This window comes from Balaenoptera ricei, chromosome 15 (assembly GCF_028023285.1).
Source record: "Balaenoptera ricei isolate mBalRic1 chromosome 15, mBalRic1.hap2, whole genome shotgun sequence".
NCBI classification, from domain to species: Eukaryota; Metazoa; Chordata; class Mammalia; order Artiodactyla; family Balaenopteridae; genus Balaenoptera; species Balaenoptera ricei.
In genome coordinates, this window is record NC_082653.1 from 72,024,867 (window position 1) to 72,046,269 (window position 21,403).

At 53.5% G+C, this 21,403-nt stretch overlaps 1 protein-coding gene across 6 annotated transcripts in view; it reads left to right on the forward strand.

Annotated features, from left to right (window-relative positions):
* KATNIP (katanin interacting protein) overlaps positions 1 to 20,959 on the forward strand; it is a 192,162-nt gene extending 171,203 nt beyond the window's left edge. For 3 of the 6 annotated variants that reach the window (XM_059896806.1, XM_059896807.1, XM_059896808.1), the window contains exons 18-27: positions 2,523 to 2,700; positions 7,332 to 7,497; positions 10,601 to 10,758; positions 12,267 to 12,331; positions 13,630 to 13,740; positions 15,470 to 15,609; positions 17,490 to 17,591; positions 18,147 to 18,307; positions 18,424 to 18,512; positions 19,064 to 20,959. In XM_059896806.1, the coding sequence (XP_059752789.1) occupies positions 2,523 to 2,700; positions 7,332 to 7,497; positions 10,601 to 10,758; positions 12,267 to 12,331; positions 13,630 to 13,740; positions 15,470 to 15,609; positions 17,490 to 17,591; positions 18,147 to 18,307; positions 18,424 to 18,512; positions 19,064 to 19,122 (1,229 nt within the window). In that variant the 3' untranslated portion in view covers positions 19,123 to 20,959. Of the gene's footprint in view, positions 1 to 2,522; positions 2,701 to 7,331; positions 7,498 to 10,600; positions 10,759 to 12,266; positions 12,332 to 13,629; positions 13,741 to 15,469; positions 15,610 to 17,489; positions 17,592 to 18,021; positions 18,091 to 18,146; positions 18,308 to 18,423; positions 18,513 to 19,063 lie in introns of those variants that run through there. The other 3 variants (XM_059896809.1, XM_059896810.1, XM_059896811.1) reach the window with 3 other exon arrangements.
* Positions 20,960 to 21,403: the final 444 nt, after the last annotated feature.

Here is a 21,403-nt window from a genome sequence, read left to right on the forward strand (position 1 = left end):
TTTTTTTCATGGTATTCATCACTCTGTGGAACTATCAGATTATTTTTTTGGTGTGTGTTCATTGTCTGTCTTCACTGCAGTGGAAGCTCCTAGAGAGATTTTGCTATGTATTTACCCCTGAATCTCCAGTGCCAAGAACAGGGCTTGGTACCATAGTAGCAATATGTTTACCATTGACTGTGATTTTGGTGAAACTCAAATGATTGTATTTTGATTCATTTACCTACACGTATCTACTAAACACATACTCTTCAATCAATCATTTATTTTTTTTAAAAAAGCCTTAATGGACCATCTGTTTTCAGGCAATATTCTAGGCTCTGGAGATAACAACAGTGAAACACAGCTAACAGAGCCCCTGCCCTCAGGGAGCTTCCATCTTAGTGGGAAAGACTGATGAAAACAAATAAGCAAATCAATGTAGAACATCTTGTGACAAAAAATAAAGCAGAGGAAGGGTTTTGAGAGTGATGGGAGAGGGTGCTATTTGAGTTCAGGTGGCTGGCAGGGCCTCTCTGAGGAGATGACAATTGAACACAGACTCATCATGAGAAGGAATGCATCAGTTAGCTTCTGCTGTGAAACAAACCAACCCCAAATTTAGCAGCTTAATATAACCACCATTAATTGTGATTTATCATAATTCAGTGGCTTGGCTGGGCATTCCTTTGCATCTGAGCCGGGCTGGCCTCTGCTGGCCCTGCTCATGTGTCTAGTAAGCTGGCAGATGGGCTGGCAGCTGAATGACCTAGGATGTCTTCACCCACATGGCCTGCAATTGGGAGGCTAGCCTGTCTCCTTCACATGGCAAGACTCCAGGTGTGGAAAGAGAGGCCAAACCCCTGTATACATGCGCTTTACAGCCTCTGCGTGCTTCACTTTTGCTTCTGTCCCATTGGCCAAAGCAAATCACATGGCCCAGATTCAGGAAGTGAAGAAATAGACTCCACTTCTGGATGGGAGAAGCGGCAAAATCACATTGCAAAGAGGCAAGGACTCGGTGGGAGGAATTTGTGGCCATTTTGCAGGCTTCTGGTGCTGTGAGAAGCTACGATGTACCCAGGACCACGCTGGTCACACATCTGTTTCATGTGCCCCCAAGATTCTCAGAGTTACCTTGGCACCATGGAGGGCAGAGGGGAGGGATCTGAGACCAAGTTACAAAATGTATGTTGGAAACGACAGGGGCGTAGGAGAGGAAGCCATGCTCCAGGGAGGTCACGTGGCTTGGCCTCCCTTCCAGCTGCAAGGACGTCTGCAACCTCCCTGAGCTGAAATGGGTGGAGCTGCGTGAATCCAGGCTTCCTTCCTCCAGTGCTACGGTGCTGGCATTCTGTGAAAGTGGCAACGAGTGTGACTCTTTGGAACACAGCCACCCAAAAGAGTGCTAAAGTAGGCCCCCAGTTCTCCAAGGGTAGAAGAGTTTATGGGGCTTGGTCCTGGTCCTGCTGTAACGGGAGACCATTCAGGAAAGAGAAACTCCAGCCAGATATTGGATAGATTCATCGGCTTTGCACTTTCTGGGCAAATGAATGACTCACCTGGGCAGTTTTGCCCAGAAGTTCACTCCCAAATGCTCCCTGATGGAGAAGGGGTGGAACAAGGGCAAGAGCATGGGAGTGTCACCATGGGTCACTTCCTTTACCTTGAATCCTTTACCTTGAATCCTCATGGTAGCAGCCAATTTGCATAAAATGTCCATTTCCGACGCTGTGGCTCACTGCTGCAGCCTCCTCTATTTAGTTACTTGTTTAATCATTCCATCTGTACTGAGCTCCTACTGTGTGGCAGGTACTGTGCCAAGCTCTGGGGGCACAGTGAGCTAGCAAAACAGATGGGATTTCTGCCCTCAGGGCAGATGGGTATTTACCAAACGATCACAAGATCACAGTGGTGACCAGAGCATGCAAGGGGAAGTTCACAGTGACATGGCAGGCTGTGAGTGGAGGCTTGATGTGGTCAAAGAAGTTGGGAGGGCTTCCCTGAGGAAGTAGCTGGGGTCTGAAGGATGAGCACAAGTTAGCCTAGGCCGTGTGAGTTCAGGAGGGAGAGAACAGCATGTGCAAAGGCCCTGTGGTGGGAGAGGGGAATGTGAATATTGAAGGATTGAAAGACAGTCTGAGTGGAGCAAGGGATTTTGGGTGCAAGATGAGGTTAGAGAAGTAGGCAGAAGGCAGATGACGAAGCCTGCTGGCCAAGCAGCATGGGAAGCCACGCTAAGGTGTTAAGCATGGGGTGGGCAACGTGATTGATAAGTGGAGAAAAGACTCAGGGCTGTGTGCAAGTTTAAACCACACCGGCGCACTCATCCTGCAGACATTTCCTGAGCATCAGTGGTGACCCAGGCCCAAGGGCCACCGAGAGGAAAGGTGCAGAGCCCACTCTGAAGGCCCTCTCATTAAAGTCTGGGCTTTCCAGTTGGTAGAATGCAGAGGCTGAAGATCACTCCTCTTCCTCTCTCCATCTTGGGTACCTCCTCTGGAACCTCTGATGTTCACGGGACACTTTTCTTCCTGCTGCAGGCCTCCAGCTGAATTTCACCGCCTCCTGGGGAGACCTGCATTACCTGGGGCTCACAGGCCTGGAAGTGGTGGGCAAGGACGGCCAGGCACTGCCCATCAACCTGCACCAGATCTCTGCCTCCCCCAGAGACTTAAATGACCTTCCTGAGTACACCAACGACTCCCGGACCCTGGACAAGTGAGTGTCTGTAAGAAGCACAAAGCTCATGACAGCAGGGGTTCGGGGACCTGATCTGTATCGTAGGTTTCAGACTCAACCATCAGCCGGCATCTCCTATTCCACCTTCTCCCAGCCACCCCGTGAGGTCTGGGGTCTGCCCATTTTATACTCAAGGGAAACTGAGGCCCAGGAAAGGGCCTCACAACTGCAAGAGGTAGGCAGGATTGGAAGCCAGGGTCTCCTGCTTCCAGACCCAGGTGTGCTTTGTGTTTTCTTCACGGTGCTTAGCATGGGCCTCGCACATGGTGGCTGCTTGGTAAGCCTTTAGCTCGGTGTTTAGGCGTGAGGGACCCCACCTCTCGGGGGCTGAAAGCTTTCCCCTCCCCGAGGTCAGAGGTGATGGCTGAGGAAGTCTCCACAGGTGGCTACAGCTGCACTTTCCTCTGCATTTGTCAGACTCATAAGCCCAGGTTGGGTCAAGTCAATAAGAGAACACAAGCCTGAATATAGCATTGATCCACGGGGCCCCAGAACCTGCAGACTGGCACTTGGCCCCCCTGAATCAGGACAGCTGTCAGGCTTAGGCCCTGCCTGGAGGTGCAAACAAGAAGAGTCTAGGGGAGTCAGAGGGATGAGAGTTCAAATCCTGTCTCTGCCCCTTACCAGCTAGTTTCTTAACCTCTCCAATAATAATAGTCGTGATAATAATAATAATAACGGAAATTATAACTGCCATTTTTTGAGCATTTATTAAATGCCAGACACTGGACCATGCTAAGCAGGTTGCAGATATTCATTCATTTAAACCTCAAACAGCCCAAAGAGGCCCACGCTCTACAGGTGAAGAAACTGAGGTACAGAGAGGTTAAAATTGTCACCCACACTAGTTGAGTGGCAGAGTCATGATTTGAACACAGGTCCATGGGAGACCAACACCCATACATTTAACCGCTAAATTATGCCTCAGTTTCCTTTTCAGTAGAATGGGGACAATAATTCCCATGGATGGAGGGCGGGAGGGGGATTGCCACATCACAGCTGCGCCCCTCCCTGGCCCAGAGCATGTGTGGGGTCCATGGTGGGCTCCTACCTGCTTTCCTCTAAGGTGCCCCTTAGCAGCGGCCCTCACAGCCTGCTGTCATTGCCTGCTCGCGGGCCATCTTGGCGAGTCACACTCCTGCACACTGTGGTCCCCGCTGCCGATTGGAAAGGTGATCAGCTCATGGCTGGCCCTGCTTGTTCATCCGCACCCACCCTCTACCCAGATTGTGCTGCAGCAAATCCCAGGTCTGATAGTATTTCATCTCTACATATTTCAGTATGTAGCTCTAAACAATAAGGACTTAAACATAATCTGAGTACCATTATTCCACCTAAATAACTAACAGTCATTTCTTAAATTACTAGATATCCAGCATGTTTCTATTTCCCTGACCATCTTTTTCCCCCTTTTATAACAGTTTGTTCCTTGAATTGACATCCAGGTAAGGTCCATACATTGTGATTGGTTGTTATGCCTCGTTTTAAAAAAATGTGGGGGGAATTCCCTGGCAGTCCAGTGGTTAGGACTCCACAATTCCACTGCAGAGGGCCCGGGTTCGATCCCTGGTCGGGGAACTGGGATCCCGCAAACCGAGTGGCGCGGCCAAAAAATAATTTTTTTTTTTTAATTTTAAAATTTTATTTATTTATTTTAAAAAAATTTTTTATTGAAATATAGTTGATTTACAATGTTGTGTTAGTTTAGGGTAAGCAGCAAAGTGATTCAGATATATATATCTATATATTCATGTTCCTTTTTTAGATTCTTTTCCATTACAGGTTATTACAAAATATTGAGTAGAGTTCCCTGTGCTACACAGTGGGTCCTTGTTGGTTGTCTCTTTTATATATAGTAGTGTGTACATTTTAATCCCAAACTCCTAATTTATCCCTCCCCCACCTCTTTTCACTTTGGTAACCGTAAGTTTGTTTTCTATGACTGTGAGTCTATTTCTGTTTTGTAAGTAAGTTCCTTTGTAGGTTGATATGTCTCTTAAGCCTCTCATAATCTCTAGGTTCCCTTCCATCTTTCTTCTTTTTTTCCTTATAAATTATCTGTTGAAGAAACCAGGGTTTTTGCCCTGTTGAGTCTGGATTTTACTGGCTGCATCGCTATGGTATTGTTTAGCCTGTTCTTCAGGCCCCTGTATTTCTTGTAAATTGTTCACCAGATCTAGAGGCCTGATCAGATTGAGGTTTGACCATTAGGGCAAGACATAACCATCAGGGCGTGGATGTCACTGTGTATTCCCTTCAGGACTCATGGAATATCTGGTTGTCAGGCTTTCTGTGATGTTGGCAGCCAATACGTAGTGGTTAGATCTATTACTCTATTAGGGGTTGTGAAACAGTGATACACTGATCCTATCATTCTTTTTTTTGTCAATAAAGGGAAAATTTCCCTCAATTATTTGGTTACTTTGAGGTACAATTCAAACAGGAAAGACAATCTAAATGTTTGATTCTTCCCTTTATTTTTCAGTTTTCAAAAGAGCAAATTGTTTCTCTAGCATCCTTTAAAACATTTGTTTGCTTTTGACTACCATAAACTCATGGATTTAAACCTACTGTGTTTGAAGGGTTTCAATCTATTACGGTTTTTATCCTATTGATGCTCAAATTGATCCCTCTTTCTTTGGACATTGGGACCTCCCAAATCCTTTTGTAAAATAGTAGTCTCTGATAGCTGCCTTGCTTTCTGATGTGACAAGGTAGTCCAGGTTCCTCTTTTATGTGTATTGTCCCAGGCATGGAATCAGCTATTTCTCCAAGAAGCCCAGGTTCCTTCTAGTGGGAAATGGTATTTAGAGACCATAATCTAGCCTCTAGGGATGCTCATTGCTTCTGGGTCAATCCTTGTTTCTAGGCTTTTTTTGTGGACAGAGCTAGGAAGTATCATTTAGATATTCTTGAGGGTGTCTATAGGGACCTCTCTTCACTGTCAGCTATAAATGCTTCATCGGTTCTCTCCACTCTCAGAATTGGGCAGTAGTTTTGCTTTGGAGGTGGCACCATATCTAGGACAGAGAGGTAATTGCTTTGGGGAGGAAATAGAAGGTTCTCTAGCTTTAGACCTCAGTCAGCTTAATTCCACAAACACCCCAGGGTTAAATTGCTGAATTTCCTCAGTTTTAAGATGCCAGCAATTGTAAGACACACCATCCATCAATTTAATAACAGCCTTTTAGAGAAAAAAAGAAACATTACCTCCTTGGATGAACACTTCGATTGTAAGATTTATTCCAAGTCCAAAACTTCAAAATGTAAGAGGAAAAACATAAAGTTTATTTTAAAATCTAGGAAACGTGGGGCCTTCCCTGGCAGTCCAGTGGTTAAGAATCCGTGCTCCCAATGCAGGGGGCATGGATTCGATCCCTGGTCTGGAAACTAAGATCCCACATGCTGCGCCACCAAAATAAATCAATAGAATGTTTTAAAAAAAAAAAAAATCTAGGAAGTGTGGCAGCAGCCTGTGTTCCTCCCAGGGCAGCAGCTTCAAAGCCACCAGGAAAATGGGAGGGTGAGGGGAGGGGGTCGCCCAAGAGGCTGAGAGTTGGGCCCCTATCTCCAGGGCCAGGCCTCTCAGTGGTAGTGAGATCAGGGCTGGGGTCTGGGCTGAGGTGTGCTGGGCAGAGTTGGGAAGGATGAGTCAGGATGTCTCAAGCAGGAGAACCAGAAACTGGCCAGGATGGGACTGCAGTGTGGTGACAAGCTCTTTTAGAACATGAGGGTGCGGGGGGCTCCCTCCCAGCGGTGGCGGGCTGCCCTGGGAGACCCAGGCTGGGTGACTACAGGCCAGACCATCTCCCCCAGGAGGCACCTGCCCCTTCTTGTACTTGTCCCACGCCAGGAGCTGCCAAGTTCACCCTGGTGCTTTAGTATCTTTCTCCCCCAGCACAAGAAAGAAGGAATAGAATTCTTTCAAAATGTACCATGGAGTCAATATATCACTTTATAGAAATTTGGGAAAATAGAAATAGTCACCCCCCCATCCCCTCTGACAGAAATATATCTTTCACTTTTGCATAATCTCTCCTGGCCCTTGTCCTCATTTTACAGCATTAAAATCAGTGCCCCTGCCGTCCCATAGCCTGCCTTTTCCCGTCACTGCGTCATCCTTGTGACTGTCATTTTAACTACCGTACAGATTTACTGAACTTTTCCCTATTTTGAGACCTTTTAGGGTTTGCTTATTTGTTGCTAATGTAAGTAGTATCTTGGTGCAGATAGCTTTTTGACATGTTGAATAAATTTTTCTTAGGGGGAATAAATTCTAGAAATGGGATCTCTGGGTTAAAGGGTCCTAAAAAATAGCACACACCCCCATCCCCGTTTTAAAAACCTTGATGATTGCTTCACTGTACCTTTAACAGCACAGACTGTTATTTTTCCCCTTGTTTTCCTATTCTGTCTAACTTCACAGATGAGAGATGGCTCCTCACTGTTGCTTTAATTAGTCTCACCTCCCCTTAATGAGCCAGATCCAGCCAGGCTCGTGCCAGGCAGGGGCTGCCATGGGGAGAGGAGTGGGTGTAGACCCTACACTGTGAGTTCTCCCAGCAGACCGGGCTGCCCCCATCTCTCCGCTCCTTCCCCACTGAGTGCAGGTTAATCGATGGAGCCAACATCACGATGGAGGATGAGCATATGTGGCTGATCCCCTTCTCGCCGGGGCTGGACCACGTGGTCACGATCCACTTCGACAGAGCCGAAAGCATCGCAGGCCTGCGCTTCTGGAACTACAATAAATCTCCCGAGGACACCTATCGAGGGGTAAGCCGGGCAACAGCAGCCGCGCTCAGTCCACTGTCAGGGAAACAGCGCCTTGATGAATGGCTGGCGTGGCTGCCAGAGAGGAGCATAAATCCTTCAGAACTTTCCAGATGAAGCTGCGGGAGGTTACAGCCAGGGAGAGAGAGCTGCTGCCTTTTCCTTCTTCTGCAAACAGCAAATGCAGGCTAAAGAGGCCAGGGCAGACTCGGAGAACTGCAGCGCCTTGTCTCTTCTGGGGGTTCAGGGGTCCTCAGCAGGCCCAGCCCCCAACTCACAGTGGTCGGTTGCAGCCCTGCTGTTCACTGAGCGCTTTGGGGGCCAGGCCCGGGCTGAGGGCTTCTCACGCCTTTGTCATTTCATTGGACCCGCATCCCAGCCTCTGGGAGGCAGGTGTTATTACCCCCATCTTTCAGGGTATTGAAAACTGAGGTTCAGAGAGGTCCAGTCACTCGTCTCAGGTCACACAGCTAGAGGCCCAGTCCACGTCTGCTGAGCTTGGAGCCTACACTCTTAATTTCCACTCTATGTTCTTCTCCTTCTGGGTGTGAAAAAGCAGGGGCCTCTGTTGGCATGTGGAAAAGAGCATCAGAAGTGCCCCCTTTCATGGGATTTTCTGACCCGTGTGACCATGAACCATGAGACATTTGTCCCCTCCCACTACATGGAAGTGATGATGACAAGGTCACCTAAAATATAGCAATGCAGTTGGGGCCCTAAATGCACAAGGCTCTGCGTCTGAATCCCCCCTCGGACCCTTACCAGCTGTGTGACCTTTGGCAAGTGGCCCGCCTTCCCTGGACCTCAGTGTCCTCATCTGTAAAAGGAGGAGGAGGAGGAGGATACCTGCCTCTGGCCCACAGAAGTTGACAAAGCCAGGACCCGGCCTGTAAGGATGCTGTGAGCCCAGGTCTGGGTCCTCAATACGTCCAGGGACTTAAGACTGGTGGTTTATCACAGCGGAGTGAGCAGCCCTCAGCCCGCCCCCGGCGGCTCCTCTGAGCGTGCAGTTTACAAACCTTCCCCAGGCCGCCCTGGTGTCTTTGTAAGCAGGCTCTTGGGTCGAGCGCGAATAAAATGTCAGCTATATTGGCGTTAAAGAAACATTCTTTTGCCTCAACTCGTGCCTCTGGGCCTTTCCCTTCCCTTGAGTGAATCCCTCTTTCCAGTTGAGCTTCCACGACCTGGATTTACCGCCTGGGAACGTTGGACCCAGAGCCCCTGCTTCCCAGGTCGGGCCCCCACCAGCCTTGGTGCCAGTGATGAATGGCCACCATGGGAGGGGGGCTGAGCGCCATCTGAGAGGGCAATCCCAGGGCGCAGAGTAATGGGAACTCTGGCCCCTCCCTCCCCAGGGAAGTGCATCAGATGCCTACCCCACAAGGCACCACTGGGCACCCTGGCTCTGAGCCCCTGGCATGAGGTTAGAGGCAGGCCTGGCACTCCAGGAGGTGGGCTTCACACCCCTCCAGTGTGTCCTTGGGCAAATTGCTTAGCCTCTCTGAACTCTGGTTTCCTTAGCTATAAGATGGAGGTGATAATAAAAGCCCCTTCTGAGGCAATGAACCGGGGTCTGGGGAAGTCAGAGATGCTCCCAGTAGGTGGTGGTGGCCCTAGAAGAGGGACAGGGACTTCCTGGACCTCTGCTTTGCTCTGTTGCCAGCTTCACTTCAGGTGGCTTTCTCCTCCGGGCCAACGCTGGCCGCTCTGGGCTTGCATCCTGCATGCTCCAAGTCTAGCAGAGCAAGCCAGCAAAACCCCAAGAGCCACGCTGATTGTTCTGGTCGAGTTCCATCGCTCCGAACCAACCACATGGCCAGTGGGTGACAGTTCTCTGTTTGGCCAGGCCTGAGTCACAGGTCCAGCCCTAGGGCCCAGGCAGGAATTAGGCTTGAGGAAAGCAGAGTGGAGGTGTAGTGACAGCTTTGGGGTCGCCATTTCCAGCCCCTCTACACCTTTTAGGTTTATGCACCCTGTGACTGACTGACTGAGTTACGGGGGCTCCCTAAATGCTGAAGGGTGAAGAGCCCCAGGGTACATTGTTATCCATGAGAACCAGGACAGGGCCCCTTCCTTTCCTCACGGAGAAGCCCTCTGTGTCTCCCGGGGTGAAACACCACCAGTTTGGTCAGCAGCTGGCTGGGCTGCTAACCATGAAGGTGGAGTGAGGCGCCAAGGAGCCCTGATTCCAAAATGTGGAGTCGGAGAGGGTACTGGCTTAGCCCCCTTTCTGCTCACCTACCACCCTCGTTCCCCGGGGGAACAGAGCTGAGCCACCTCAGATCCTGCCATTAGGCTTTGACATTTACTGGCAGATCCTGGCCATCCGGCTGGCAAAATCTGGCCTATAACAGGGGGCCATGGTGGCCCAGATCCAATCAATTCAGCAAACTCCTACTGTGTGCCAGGCCTAGAGGCGGATGTAGAGATAATCCAGCTGGGGTCTCTGCCATCAGGGGAGACCCCGAAACCACGGAGGACGCAGCTAGGGAGTACATGCCCTTAAAAGGACAAGCCAAGGGCTGTGAGAAAGAATATCAGGAAGGGGCCCATTTCTGTCGCAGGGGAAGGTGCTAGGAGAGGAGGTGAGGTATGAGCCAGGGTTTGGAGAAGGATCAGTCTAGGCTAACACTGGTGCAGTGTGTATTTTGCGCAAGGCACTGTTCTGTTCTGGAGACTTTATATAAGTCAGCTCCTCGTTGAGCCCATTTAACAGATGAGGAAATTGAGGCAGGGAGGTCAAGTAACTTGCCCAACTACTCGTAGTGGATCTCAGAGCAGCTGAGTCCATGCCCTTGACCACCATGTCATACCTGCTCAGGCCACTGCAGCTGAGTAGACCGGGGAAGGTCTGCACGTGTCCACCGTGGCTGGGGCCTCACCTGCCTGCTCCCCTGCTATCCGTCCAGCGCCCAGCACAGAGTACGGATGGCACTGGAAAGGGGACCCCGGCCAAGTGGTTCTGGTCTGGGAGAAAGCCCTGGGGGCTCTGTGAAGGCCCCCAGTCATACATGCCAGCTGCCGGCAGCACCAGCCACGCCAGCGCTCACCGCCCTCCTCACGCTGGCTCCTGCTTTTCAGGCTTGTTATTTCTTTTGTTTGCTAGGCCAAAGTCGTCCACGTCTCCCTGGATGGCCTGTGCGTCTCCCCTCCTGAGGGCTTCCTCATCCGGAAGGGGCCGGGCAACTGCCACTTTGATTTTGCTCAAGAAATCCTCTTTGTGGACTACCTGCAGCCCTGCCCGCTGCCCCCGCCAGCCCAGAGGTGAGGGGAGCGGCTCCATGAACGGTCCCTCCCGGCCCAAGGGCGCTGGCTTTGCGTCGTGCTCTGAAACGTGTACCTAAAGGGTTTTGAAATGATGATCAAACACATTGCTTTTCAACTTGGCTGTTTTCTAAAGCTTAGCCAAGCCTCTCTGGAAGCCTGGGGGATGTACCCACCTTGTCTGGGGATGTTTGGGTTTCTCACAGTCTGGAGTGCTTGAGATTTTAAATGCTTCATTGTGCTTTCTGCTGGGAAGAGAGGCTCAAGCCTGCCTAGATTCCAGAAATGCCTGCTGGCCAATTCGGGGAAGGGCCTTCCTCCTCTTGTTTCTGTATTCCTGATTTAGAAAGATTCAAAGAGAAAAATAGAGCCTAACATTTCATGGATTCACTGGGATTGCTTGGCCCGTCTCAGCTGCCATTAAGTTCATAACAATTTGTAAATGCCACGTTAAGTTTATTCATTTAAACCCCCTGATGTCCAAGTACCAGAGGCCAAGCTCTCAAAACAAAATGAGTTTCCCTCCACTGTAGCTGGGATCACTCCTTGGGCCAGATACTGGGAATAGTCACTTAATTATAACACTGCCCTTGAAACTGAATAAAACCAGGCCAGGGCTGGAGGGCACTGGCCGTGGACCAGGGTGAGAAGCCCCGCGGGGAGGAGTCTGGAGGAGGAGAGAGGCGCTCCCTCCCGTGTGCCTGCTGTGAGCCAGATGCTTTGTAGTCATCCTTCAGGGAATCCTTCCAACCACCCTTTGAAGCAGGGATTGTTAGGCCCATTTCACAGATGTGGGAACTGAGGCCCAGGCGAGTGAAGTCGCTTGCTCAAGATCATGAAGCAAAGACTTCAGGGCTCTCTCCACCTCCCTGCCTCCTCTCCCTGCCCGCCTCCCATCCCACCCCATACTTCAGCCCATCTGGCTGCTTTCTGGGACAAACATCAACTGTCCAGCCCCGTCCCACCTCAGGGCCTTTGTTCTGGGTGCTCTTCGGCTTGGAAGGCTCAGCTCTGACTCTTCCCATGGCTGCCTCCTCCTCAGCTCAGACATCACTTCCCTGATTACCGCCTGGGGTAGCCTGCCGCCTCCCAGCACTCCACCCCATCGGCCCATCGTGGGTCTCACTCAGCTCTCAGAACAGTGTGGACTTACCTTGTTCATGAAGGGGCTGAAGTCGGGTGGGGTGATTAAGAGTGTGGACCCTGGAACCAGACAACCTCAGGTCACATCCCACTTCTGCCACCGCCCAGCTGTGTGACCTTGAGCAAGTGACTTCACTTCCCTGTGCTCCACTTTCCTCACCCACAACCCAGGGATGTGAGAGTACCCACCTCCCAGGGTTGTTTGGAGGAATGCGAGTCAAACCCGAGGTGACGAGCCTCCCCCAGTAGATGGGAACTCCAGAAGCTTGTCTGTCCTTCCCCCACTGCCTCCCCGGGGGATCACTGACCAGCGACTCGGGCCACTGCAATCCTCTGCTTCCTGGTGCTGTTCTGTGTTTTTTCAGACTGGACACAAAGAGCCTGGAGCGGGCGAGCATGGACTATGAGGCGCCCCTGATGCCCTGTGGCTGTATCCTCCCTCCTCCACCCGCCTCGCATCCCAGGCACTGGCTCTACGCCCAGAACCCGGGGAGAGGGCGAGGCCCTTGTGGCCTCCTCGCGGGCCCCGAGTTGGGGTCTGGGCCTCAGCTGCTGCCCTGGGGTTTCAGCCAGGCCACAGCCAAGGCAGCTGGAGCCCATGCAGGGAAACTAAGGGGAGGATGGGAGAGCTCCCGGGTCCTTGGGAACACTGGGTGCTGCTGGGACCGAAGAGTTCCAGGCCCCGCCCCCCTGGTGGGCTGAGGTTCAGGAGGCAGCACCAAGGACTGTAGCTGGGAGGGGCCAGAGAAGCTGGAACCGACCCCGGGACTGGGCTGGGGGCTCTCCTTCAACCAGGCAGGGAGGAGGTGAAGAGAGAAGGAATCATAGCTCAAATGTGCTGGACCCTTTCTGCCACCCAGCACTGTTTGCAGTAGGTCACCTGTATGAACCTCCTGTGTTAGCCCCGTGAGGTGGGTACTGCATCCCCATTTCACAGCTGAGAAAACTGAGGCACAGAGAGGTTAACTAACTTGCCAGGCCACCTAGCCGGGAAGGGGTAGGACCGGATTAGTGAACACAGACAGCCTGGCTCTCTCACTAGCCTTTTCTCCCTCCGGCTTTATCGCCTGGGGACCACCCTACCACTTCTCAGGCTTCCCGGCCTGCCTGCTCCTGGGGATGCTGGGAGCCAGTGGGGGACAGAGCTGAGGAAGGGCTGGATGCCTGGTTGTCTGTGTGAGGCGCAGTCAGCAATGCGGGAGTGGGGGGGGGTCACCCTGCCAGGGCCCATCCCCCCAATGCTGTGATGCTCCCGCGTCCCCCCTCCCCGTTCACACCCTGCACACTTGAAACGGGTGGAGCAGGGAACAGGCACTCTGTTCGTGTCATTTTACAGCCAGGGAAACTGAGGCAGGAGGTAATTTGAGTCCTGGTCACTGTTCAGCTCTAAATACTGAGTTTGTGACAGATGCGTCCCCATCCTGCCAGCTCCCTGGAGCGCACCCTCCCCGCCTGTCCTCCTACCTCCTGGGGCCTGGAGAAAGCTTTTGAATTCTTAAAACACACATACACACATTCATACACAGTTTAAATTAAAGAAAATTTCATGCCACATACATTTTGATTGACTTCAGTCTCAAAGGAAAAAGAAATCATTTTTTTCTCTCGTTCATCTCTATAAACATATATATCTATATATCTATATATCTATATCCCTTTTATCTTTGTAATTGTTTCCCTCTGTTCTCCAGAAAATTAAGCCTGTTTTTCCTTAATAACATGCTCCAGTCATTTTCCAGTTTCAGCTCCTGACCAGCTGGGGTGACCCCTATTACATCGGTCTTACCAGCCTGGAGCTGTATGACGAACAAGGAGAAAAAATCCCTCTGTCGGAAAACAGTATCCTTTCTAGGCAGAAGGGGGGCTCCACCCGGACTGCAGGGAGCATGGGAGGGTCGGGGGAAGAAGCAGAATCCTCGAATGTAGAGAGAAATGCCCCTTTAGGAACCAGACCTGGAAATTAAAAATGCCACTGGGCTCTGCTTACGGTCAGATGTGACCCTTGCAAAGCAGAGAGAAGCTCCCAGGCACACCTGCCAAGACATCCATAAAACAAAGAGTCCTGTGGTCCAGGAATTTGAGAGAGGCTACCAAGTGCAGCCCCCTCTTGGAGAACCACAGACACTTTGGAGTTGTAAAGGCTCTGACAAGGCCTGTAGGGAGAAACCTGTTCTATTGTGTTCAACCCAGTGTGTCCTGAATTTATTGACCATGGAGCCCTTTGCTCACAGAATGCCGACACCAGAATTAGCAAACTGTTAGCCCAGTGAGTTTTTAAATGTTTTGAGTTAGTCGCTAATATGTTTTAAAAATCAGGTTTCAGATGACAACCCAATCTTCAGCTTCTCTTGAGAAGTTGGCAGTGCGAGGCCACAGTCCTGCATAGTGACGATGGCTGGACCTGAGTGTCTGCTGCCCTTTCTCCCCAAGCGCATCCACCTGCTTGATCCCAGTCCTTTACCTCCACTGTTACCTCCCAGGCCCCAGAAACATAGTGCTAATATTCACCAAGGGCTCACTCGGTGCCAGGGCTTGTCCCATGTACCTCATTTGCCCTCACAACAATCTTGTGAAGTGAGGCACAGAGAGGTTGAGTAACTTACCCAAGGTCACACAGCCAGTGAGCTGGGAGTCTGGCTCCAAAGACCATGCTCTTGACCACTGAGCTGTCCTGCTTCCCTTTGATATAACCTGCCTGACCCCTCTGGGATCTGTGATCCCTGGCGCACCAGTTAGGGAACTACCAGAGCAGGTCAAACCCGAAAGCCTCCCTTGCATCTCTTTGGGGTCCCTGGGTTCTGATTGGATCCTTTTCTGCTTTGCCCTGGTGGCATGGCACCATGCTCCTCACCTGGGATAAGTGATTCTTGGTGGTTTTGATCGTTATTCGTGATTCCTTAGATGTATAAGTCTTCATCCATTCTGGGACATAGAGATGTTTATTCCCATTTTACAGATGAGGAAACAAGCCCAGAGATAGCCCATGACTTGCCCAAGATCTCACAGGTCAGGATGGCAGAGCCAGAGCTGGGACCATGTCCTCTCCGTCCGCATTAACGCCCATCCATTGAGTAGCAAGAGCTGAGTCAGGCTCCGCCCCCCACATCCTCCCTGTCTCGGTAGGGTGGTCACATGCCAAGGCAGAATCCAGCCATGACCCCGTCCATCCCCTCGCAAAGGAAAACCTTCTCAGAGTCTGCCCTCCACTCGCCAACGAGACAGCAACAGTTTTTCTTCCCGCCTCCAGCACTTCCATGAAACCCATCTTTTTCAGCCTGCTCTCTGCCTGCTTTCCTCCCCTTTCCTTGAAACTGGCCACGCCTCCACCCTCACCCCGACTCCCCTCAGCCTCCTTGCTTTCATTTTCCCCAGAGCATGTCTAATTTGGCTGTCACTCCTCTGGCTGCCCGGAGCAGCAGATGGCGGCTCTGCCCGCCAGGCGCGCCCGCCCTGGCGTCCCCTGAGCCGCGCCGTCAGCCTGATGGAGGCTGGTGGCCGCAAGAGTGGCCCACAGTGCGCGGTGCTGAGCACGCCGCTTTGGGTTATGAGAGCTTAGAGGCGCCCACAGATATCGCCGCCTTCCCCGACAGCGTCAACTCTCTGGAGGGCGTGTGTGGGGACGTCCGGACCCCCGACAAGCTCATCGACCAAGTGAACGACACCAATGACGGCAGACACATGTGGCTGGCTCCCATCCTGCCTGGCCTGGTGGGTTCCGGAGGCTCTCAGCCCTGGGGTGGATGGGGGGGCTTTCTGTCCCTGGTCTCAGTGACACATCTTTCTTCCAGGTTAACCTCGAACAAGTCAAAATGCCCAGGGACCGCCAGGAAGGCTCGGGTCTTTGCTAACACATCTGACGAGTTGGCTCTTCCTGGCCAGAGTTCTTTCCCTTTGCTCTGAGGGTGCATATTATAAGGGGACACCAGGGAGATGAAGGGCCACATTGGACTCTGAGGCCAGGAGCCCAGTGCAGCGGTCCTGGGGGCTTGGGCATCTGTCGATCCCTGCAAGACATCCCTCTCTGGTTCTCTTTTCTGCCCCTGCCTCTCTCTGAAGAGTCCACTCTGTCCTCTTCTTCCCAGCCCCAGCCTCTCCACATTCACTGTTTCTGCTCCCTTTTTATGTCGCTGGGCACTTGACCCCAACCTTGCCCTCTCTCTGGCCTCAGACCTGCCTGGTAAGCTCTTCCAACCAACTGACTCAGTCTCCCAGGTCTCAGACTCTGCAGTTGGTCCTGCCTGTCTCTTTGCTCCAAGGCCTGATGGCGAACCTAGGGGTGGGCCTTTGCCCGCCTGGGCCTGGTCGATAGTGGTAGAGAGGGAGGTGAGAGACCAGGAGATGGGACGGGTTGGGTGGCACCCCCTAGCCTCTCAGTCACGGGGCCAGATGCCTGGGTAGATGTGCAGCAGGGGCTGGGCATCTAGTCCTGTGACCACTGGGTGGGAAGATAAGGGGTACATTTTCCTCTCAAAACCCTCACAGGAAGGGGCAGCACCCCTTCAATGGTCCATCAGCCTCCCTTGAGAAGAGGCCAAACCTCTCAGCCCCACCACTGCAAAGGGGAACCACATAGATCTATCAGCCCTCCGACCTGGGGCTGCAAACTGGTGGCCCCCTGGCCAGTCCAGCCTGCTGCCATCTTGATCTTGGCCAGCAGGCATTTGCCAACGTCTTTCACATGAAGGCCTTTGGGTGTAGAGCAGTTTCTCCGTCTCTCCCTCTTCTAGCTGGACTCAAACATTTGTATCCATTTGAACGCTGTGGGCAACTGAGTTTGAGGACCCTCCTCTAGACCTTTATTATTTCCACGGTACAAGCAGAAGGCTGACCCTTTCCACATCCCCCTACGTCCTCTTGGGGCTGAGACCCAGGGCTGGGACAAAACGAAGTCTGCAGCCTGTGGCCAACACTGAATTCTTACTGCTTTATTCTGTCTTGCAAGGGGCCCCCTAATATTTGCGAGTCTTTGTTGGGGGTGAGGAACTGGTGGAGGCTGTTGGGTCCCACTTTACTAGCTGATCTGCCACGGATCGGGACACCTCCCTCCCCCTCCCCCAGCAGAGGTTCAGAGATCTCCGCTGAAAATCACCCAGCAGTGCCTTCAGGGCCACTCGGCTGTGCTTTTCATTTATGACTTGGAGAAAGGACAAACAGGGGTCAAGGCTGTGCTGATTGCTCGGAGGTCGTGCCTCTTGACTCTGGAGCTGGGGACCGTTCCCTTGGCCCCTGGAGCCCCAGACTGTGTTTCTGGACCTGACCTGGAGGGAAGGGAAGGGCGCACCCAGTTCTCCGCGGGCATTTGAATGACGGCCATGCCAGGCCCGGAAAACAGGCCTTTCAACAGCCAGCTCAGCGGTTTGTTGCAAACGCAGCCACACGTGACCTGACTCAAGATGGGCTGCAAGGAGAAGAAAGGCGGCGGGAACCCCACGCACAGCGGTCCCGAGCAGCCCAGGCGGCTCACCTGGGCCGGCACTGCCTCGGGCACCCACCGCCCTCGCGCCCCGGCCCACGCCTGGCACCCCGGGCCCAGCCCAGTGCCTCTGTTCCCAAACATGCCTGTTTTAATTAGTTCTTCTCTCTGACAGGTGAACCGGGTTTATGTGATTTTCGATCGGCCTACCACGGTGTCAATGATCAAACTGTGGAATTACGCGAAAACACCCCATCGAGGGGTGAAGGAGTTTGGCGTAAGTACTTACTGGCTGAGTTTTTGGAGATAATTATGCTCGTTGGTAATTAGGCTGCCGGCAATTATCATTTGTCGCAGTTTGATTTACTTCTCTCGGCCGCAACCTTAGACACAAGTGCCTGGTCCTCAGAGGCAGGGAGATTTGCCATCCAACTGTGAATTCAAAACCTCCAAGTGATTTGAATCATCACCCCGAAAAAAACAGAGTGGCTTTTCTTTCATCTTTTCTTCTCGAATCGTACTGGTGTAGGGAGCTCTTCCTGCCGGAGGCGACTCTGGGGTAGGGAGAGCTAGGGCCCTGGGGGACCAGAGACCCGAGTTTGCCTCCCAGCCCTGCCACATGGGCGAAAGATTTTAGCCCTTTGAGCCTCAGCTTCCCCATCTGCAGTGTGGGGCTAATCCAGGTGCCTTTCCTGGTCGTCGTGAAGATTTGAGGCCGCGCACCTAGTAGGCAAGGCTCTGAGCAGTGATGCACTTTGCCCGAGGTCACACGTGGGAAGGACGAGGGGGATGATGGACCACACGCCACACAGGCCTTCCTCTGTCTGTCCAGCTCCTGGTGGATGACTTGCTTGTGTACAATGGGATCCTGGCCATGGTGGGCCACCTGGTCAGGGGCATCCTGCCCACGTGCGAGCCCACAGTACCCTACCACACCATCCTCTTCACCGAGGACACGGACATCTGTCACCAGGAGAAGCACACCGCCATCAGGTGCGCCCTGAGCCGGCTCCGTGACCTCCCCTCCCCTGCCGGCCCTAACGAGGAAGGATGGCAGGGACACGCGGCCTGGAGCCTGATGGAACCTTCTGGCTTTTCCCTCCCCGCAGTAACCAGGTGGAGGATCAGGACGTGCAGATGATGAATGAAAACCAAATCGTTACCAACTCGAAAAGGAAGCAGAATGCAGCTGACCCAGGTCAGTTTCCTTCTCTGCCCAGAGCACCCCTCCCACCCGCCTTCAGGAGTCTGGTCAGAACAGAGAAGGAGCTGGCAGCATCACACACCGTCTCTCGCCCCTGCCAGCCCTCAGACCCCTCTCCTCCACCCAGGAGCCTTCCCCGGGGGGCTGCGGGGGGGCTGATGGGGGCAGAACCCCGGGAGCAATGTGGTGCGCTTCCCAGAAGCCAAGCCTTGCATGTACAGAGGGAAAAGGGCCATGAAAGGCAGAAGCGCTATATTGAAAGGGTTGCCCTGGGCCGCGGGAAACCAGGAGAGGATGCGCAGGGCGAGGGCTTCCCAGAGGAGGGATGCTCGAGCTGGATCCTGAAAGATGCTCAGGGTTGGTCAGGCAGAGGGAACAGCGTGGCGGAGCCTGCTCCGAGCTCGAGGCTGCTGGGGGCGGAGGCCAGGTCTCCAGGGGCCGTGAATGGCAACCCCAGTCAGTCTGGATTTCACCCCAAGGGTATGGGGCAGCCCTCGAGGATGGTGGCTGGGTGACACTGCTCCCTCTGTGCTCTCCCTCGACAGCCTTACGCCCCAAAACCTGCATCAGCGAGAAGGAGACAGCGAGACGCTGGCGGTGCTGACCGCTGAAGGAGGGGGAGCTGGTCCTCTCAGCCGGGGTGGGGCTCCGTCACCCGGCCCCCACTCAGCACCCATGTCCCCCGCCCTCAGGCCTCTGTGTGGGCCAGCCCAGACCCCGGACCCCAAGAGCTGGAAGGGAGCTGCAGCGTGGAGGGAGCCCGCTGGAGAGAAGGGACTCAAGGGGTGAACGGCCCTGGGAAATACAGGAGTTCTGGGCAGGTGGAAGAAGGGGTGTGGTGTGGCCTTCCACTGTCCCCCGCGGTCCTGGGCCCAGCTGCAGGGAGCCCGGGGTCCCCTGGCTCCGTGGCTCTACCGTGAGATCCAGCAAAGCAGGGCCCGAGTCCGCTGAGGCCTGTCGTGGGATACGGGGGCTCAGCCTGACTCCAGGCAGAACGGTGCCATGGCCAGCTGTGCCAGGGCCTGGAGTATGGCTGAGCGGGCAAAGGAGGCCAGGCGTCAGACACCAACACCGACAGGCGTGGGGTCCTGCCTTCCGAGGCCCCCCGCTGAGGGGCCAGCAGCTCCCACCCCCACCACGTCCCCGCCTCAGCTGGGGGCTGCGGAGCCAGCTGAGCAGGTGGGACTTTCCCCTGGACCCCCCTAGATGTCTAGCCTGGACTGCTACCACCCCTTCACCCATCCTGGGTCCCGCCCAGGCCCAGCTGAGAAGGAGGGATCCCCTGAGGGGAGCTGGTGCTGCAGGGCCTCTGTCCTCTGGTCAAGCCCAAGAAGGGATCTGCCAAGGGCGTGTGTCCTGCTGAGCAACGGAGGGAGCTGAACCCACCCGAGGCCTAGAGCCGGCCCCACCCTGGCCTGCGGGGCCTTGTCCCTGAGGAGCTGCCTGGCCCAGATAGGACAGGTGGGCAGCGTCATACCCCAGAGGGCCAGTAGGACCCACCCAGATGCCTTCTGGATGCAGGGCCCGGAGACAGAGGACCGGTGCCACGGCCCCACCCTCGGGCCCCAGAGGCCCCGCCCCCTTCCGCTGGAACTAGCCTGGAGGGGGCGGGGCCCTCACTCCCCGCCTGTCCCTGCCCTCGGTCTGATCCAGGCTTTTCGCGCTTGCTGTCTCCCTTTCCATCTGTCCTTGACCCCGTGTCCTGGGCATCAGGCAGTGAGGTTCTTGGTGCCGGGGGTCCCCACCCCTGCTCCCTCATCGAGCAGCTTCGCAGCAAGTTGGAAATAGGGTTGCATCCCCAGCTGCGTGAAGCCCAAAACGCATCTATTTCCACCTGTGTAACAAGCTCGGATCAGGGACCTAATTGGTTTCCCAGTGGTGGGTAATTTCTTGTTCCAAATATTAATCCGTTGTTTTCCTGGCGCCCGGCCCAGCCCCGCCGCGTTACTGTACTCAAAGTAGTTCCTATGCAACCAAAAGCCCCAGCAAATACTTTATGAGCTTTGCAGCTTCAGCTGAGCAGCTATGCAAATGAGCTTCTCATTTGGAGCGCGGGGCTGATGTGAAGATAAGGAATTGTTTCTCCCGGAGAAGATCCATCATTTCTGTAGCTTGCTAGCCCCCGGCTGCCCTGCTCACATCCCAGATGTGGCAAGTGCCTCCGGGGCCTCGGGGCTCCCAGGAGACCTGACCAGCTTTTAGTGACAAAAACCAGTGCCGTGGCTTTCAAGGGAGCCCAGCCTTCCATCCCCACCGAGGCACGTGTACAGGTCAGACGTGTCCGGGAGATTGCACGAACACCGCACACTCTTGCTCCCGGAATCTCAGTTGATGTTTAGAATAATTGTATGTACCATGCAATTTAGGGGGAAAAAAAGCTGTACAGGCATTAACTCTCTATTTTTTTCTCTTGCAAAATCAATAAAAGATGTTGTTAAGAATATGGTCTGATGCACTGGATTTGGGCTCAGACAGAGGGAGCCTGTGCTGCCGCCAAGAACTGAGTCAGAGTCCGCTGGAGGCTGGCTGTTCCCTTTTCCCACCTGCAAATGGGGTCGTGGTCCTGGCCAGGTAATAGAAGCCCGTACATTTATAGTGGTTATTACCTGCCTGGAACTAACTCATTTCATCCGCATGCAACCCTGTAGGGTAGGTATGATTATGAGCCTCCTTTTACAGACAAGGGAACCAGGGCACAGAGAGGTTGAGTAACTTGCCCAAGACACACAGCTTGGGGAGCTATTAGTCAATACACAAATCCTGAGATAACCAAGGGAGAGCTGAGACGGGGTGAAATTCCCTGGGCCCTGGGGTTTCCCTTCAGCATGTGTGGATTCTGAAAGCCCAGCCCCCAGATGCTGGATTGCTGGCTCCTCCTGCGGTTC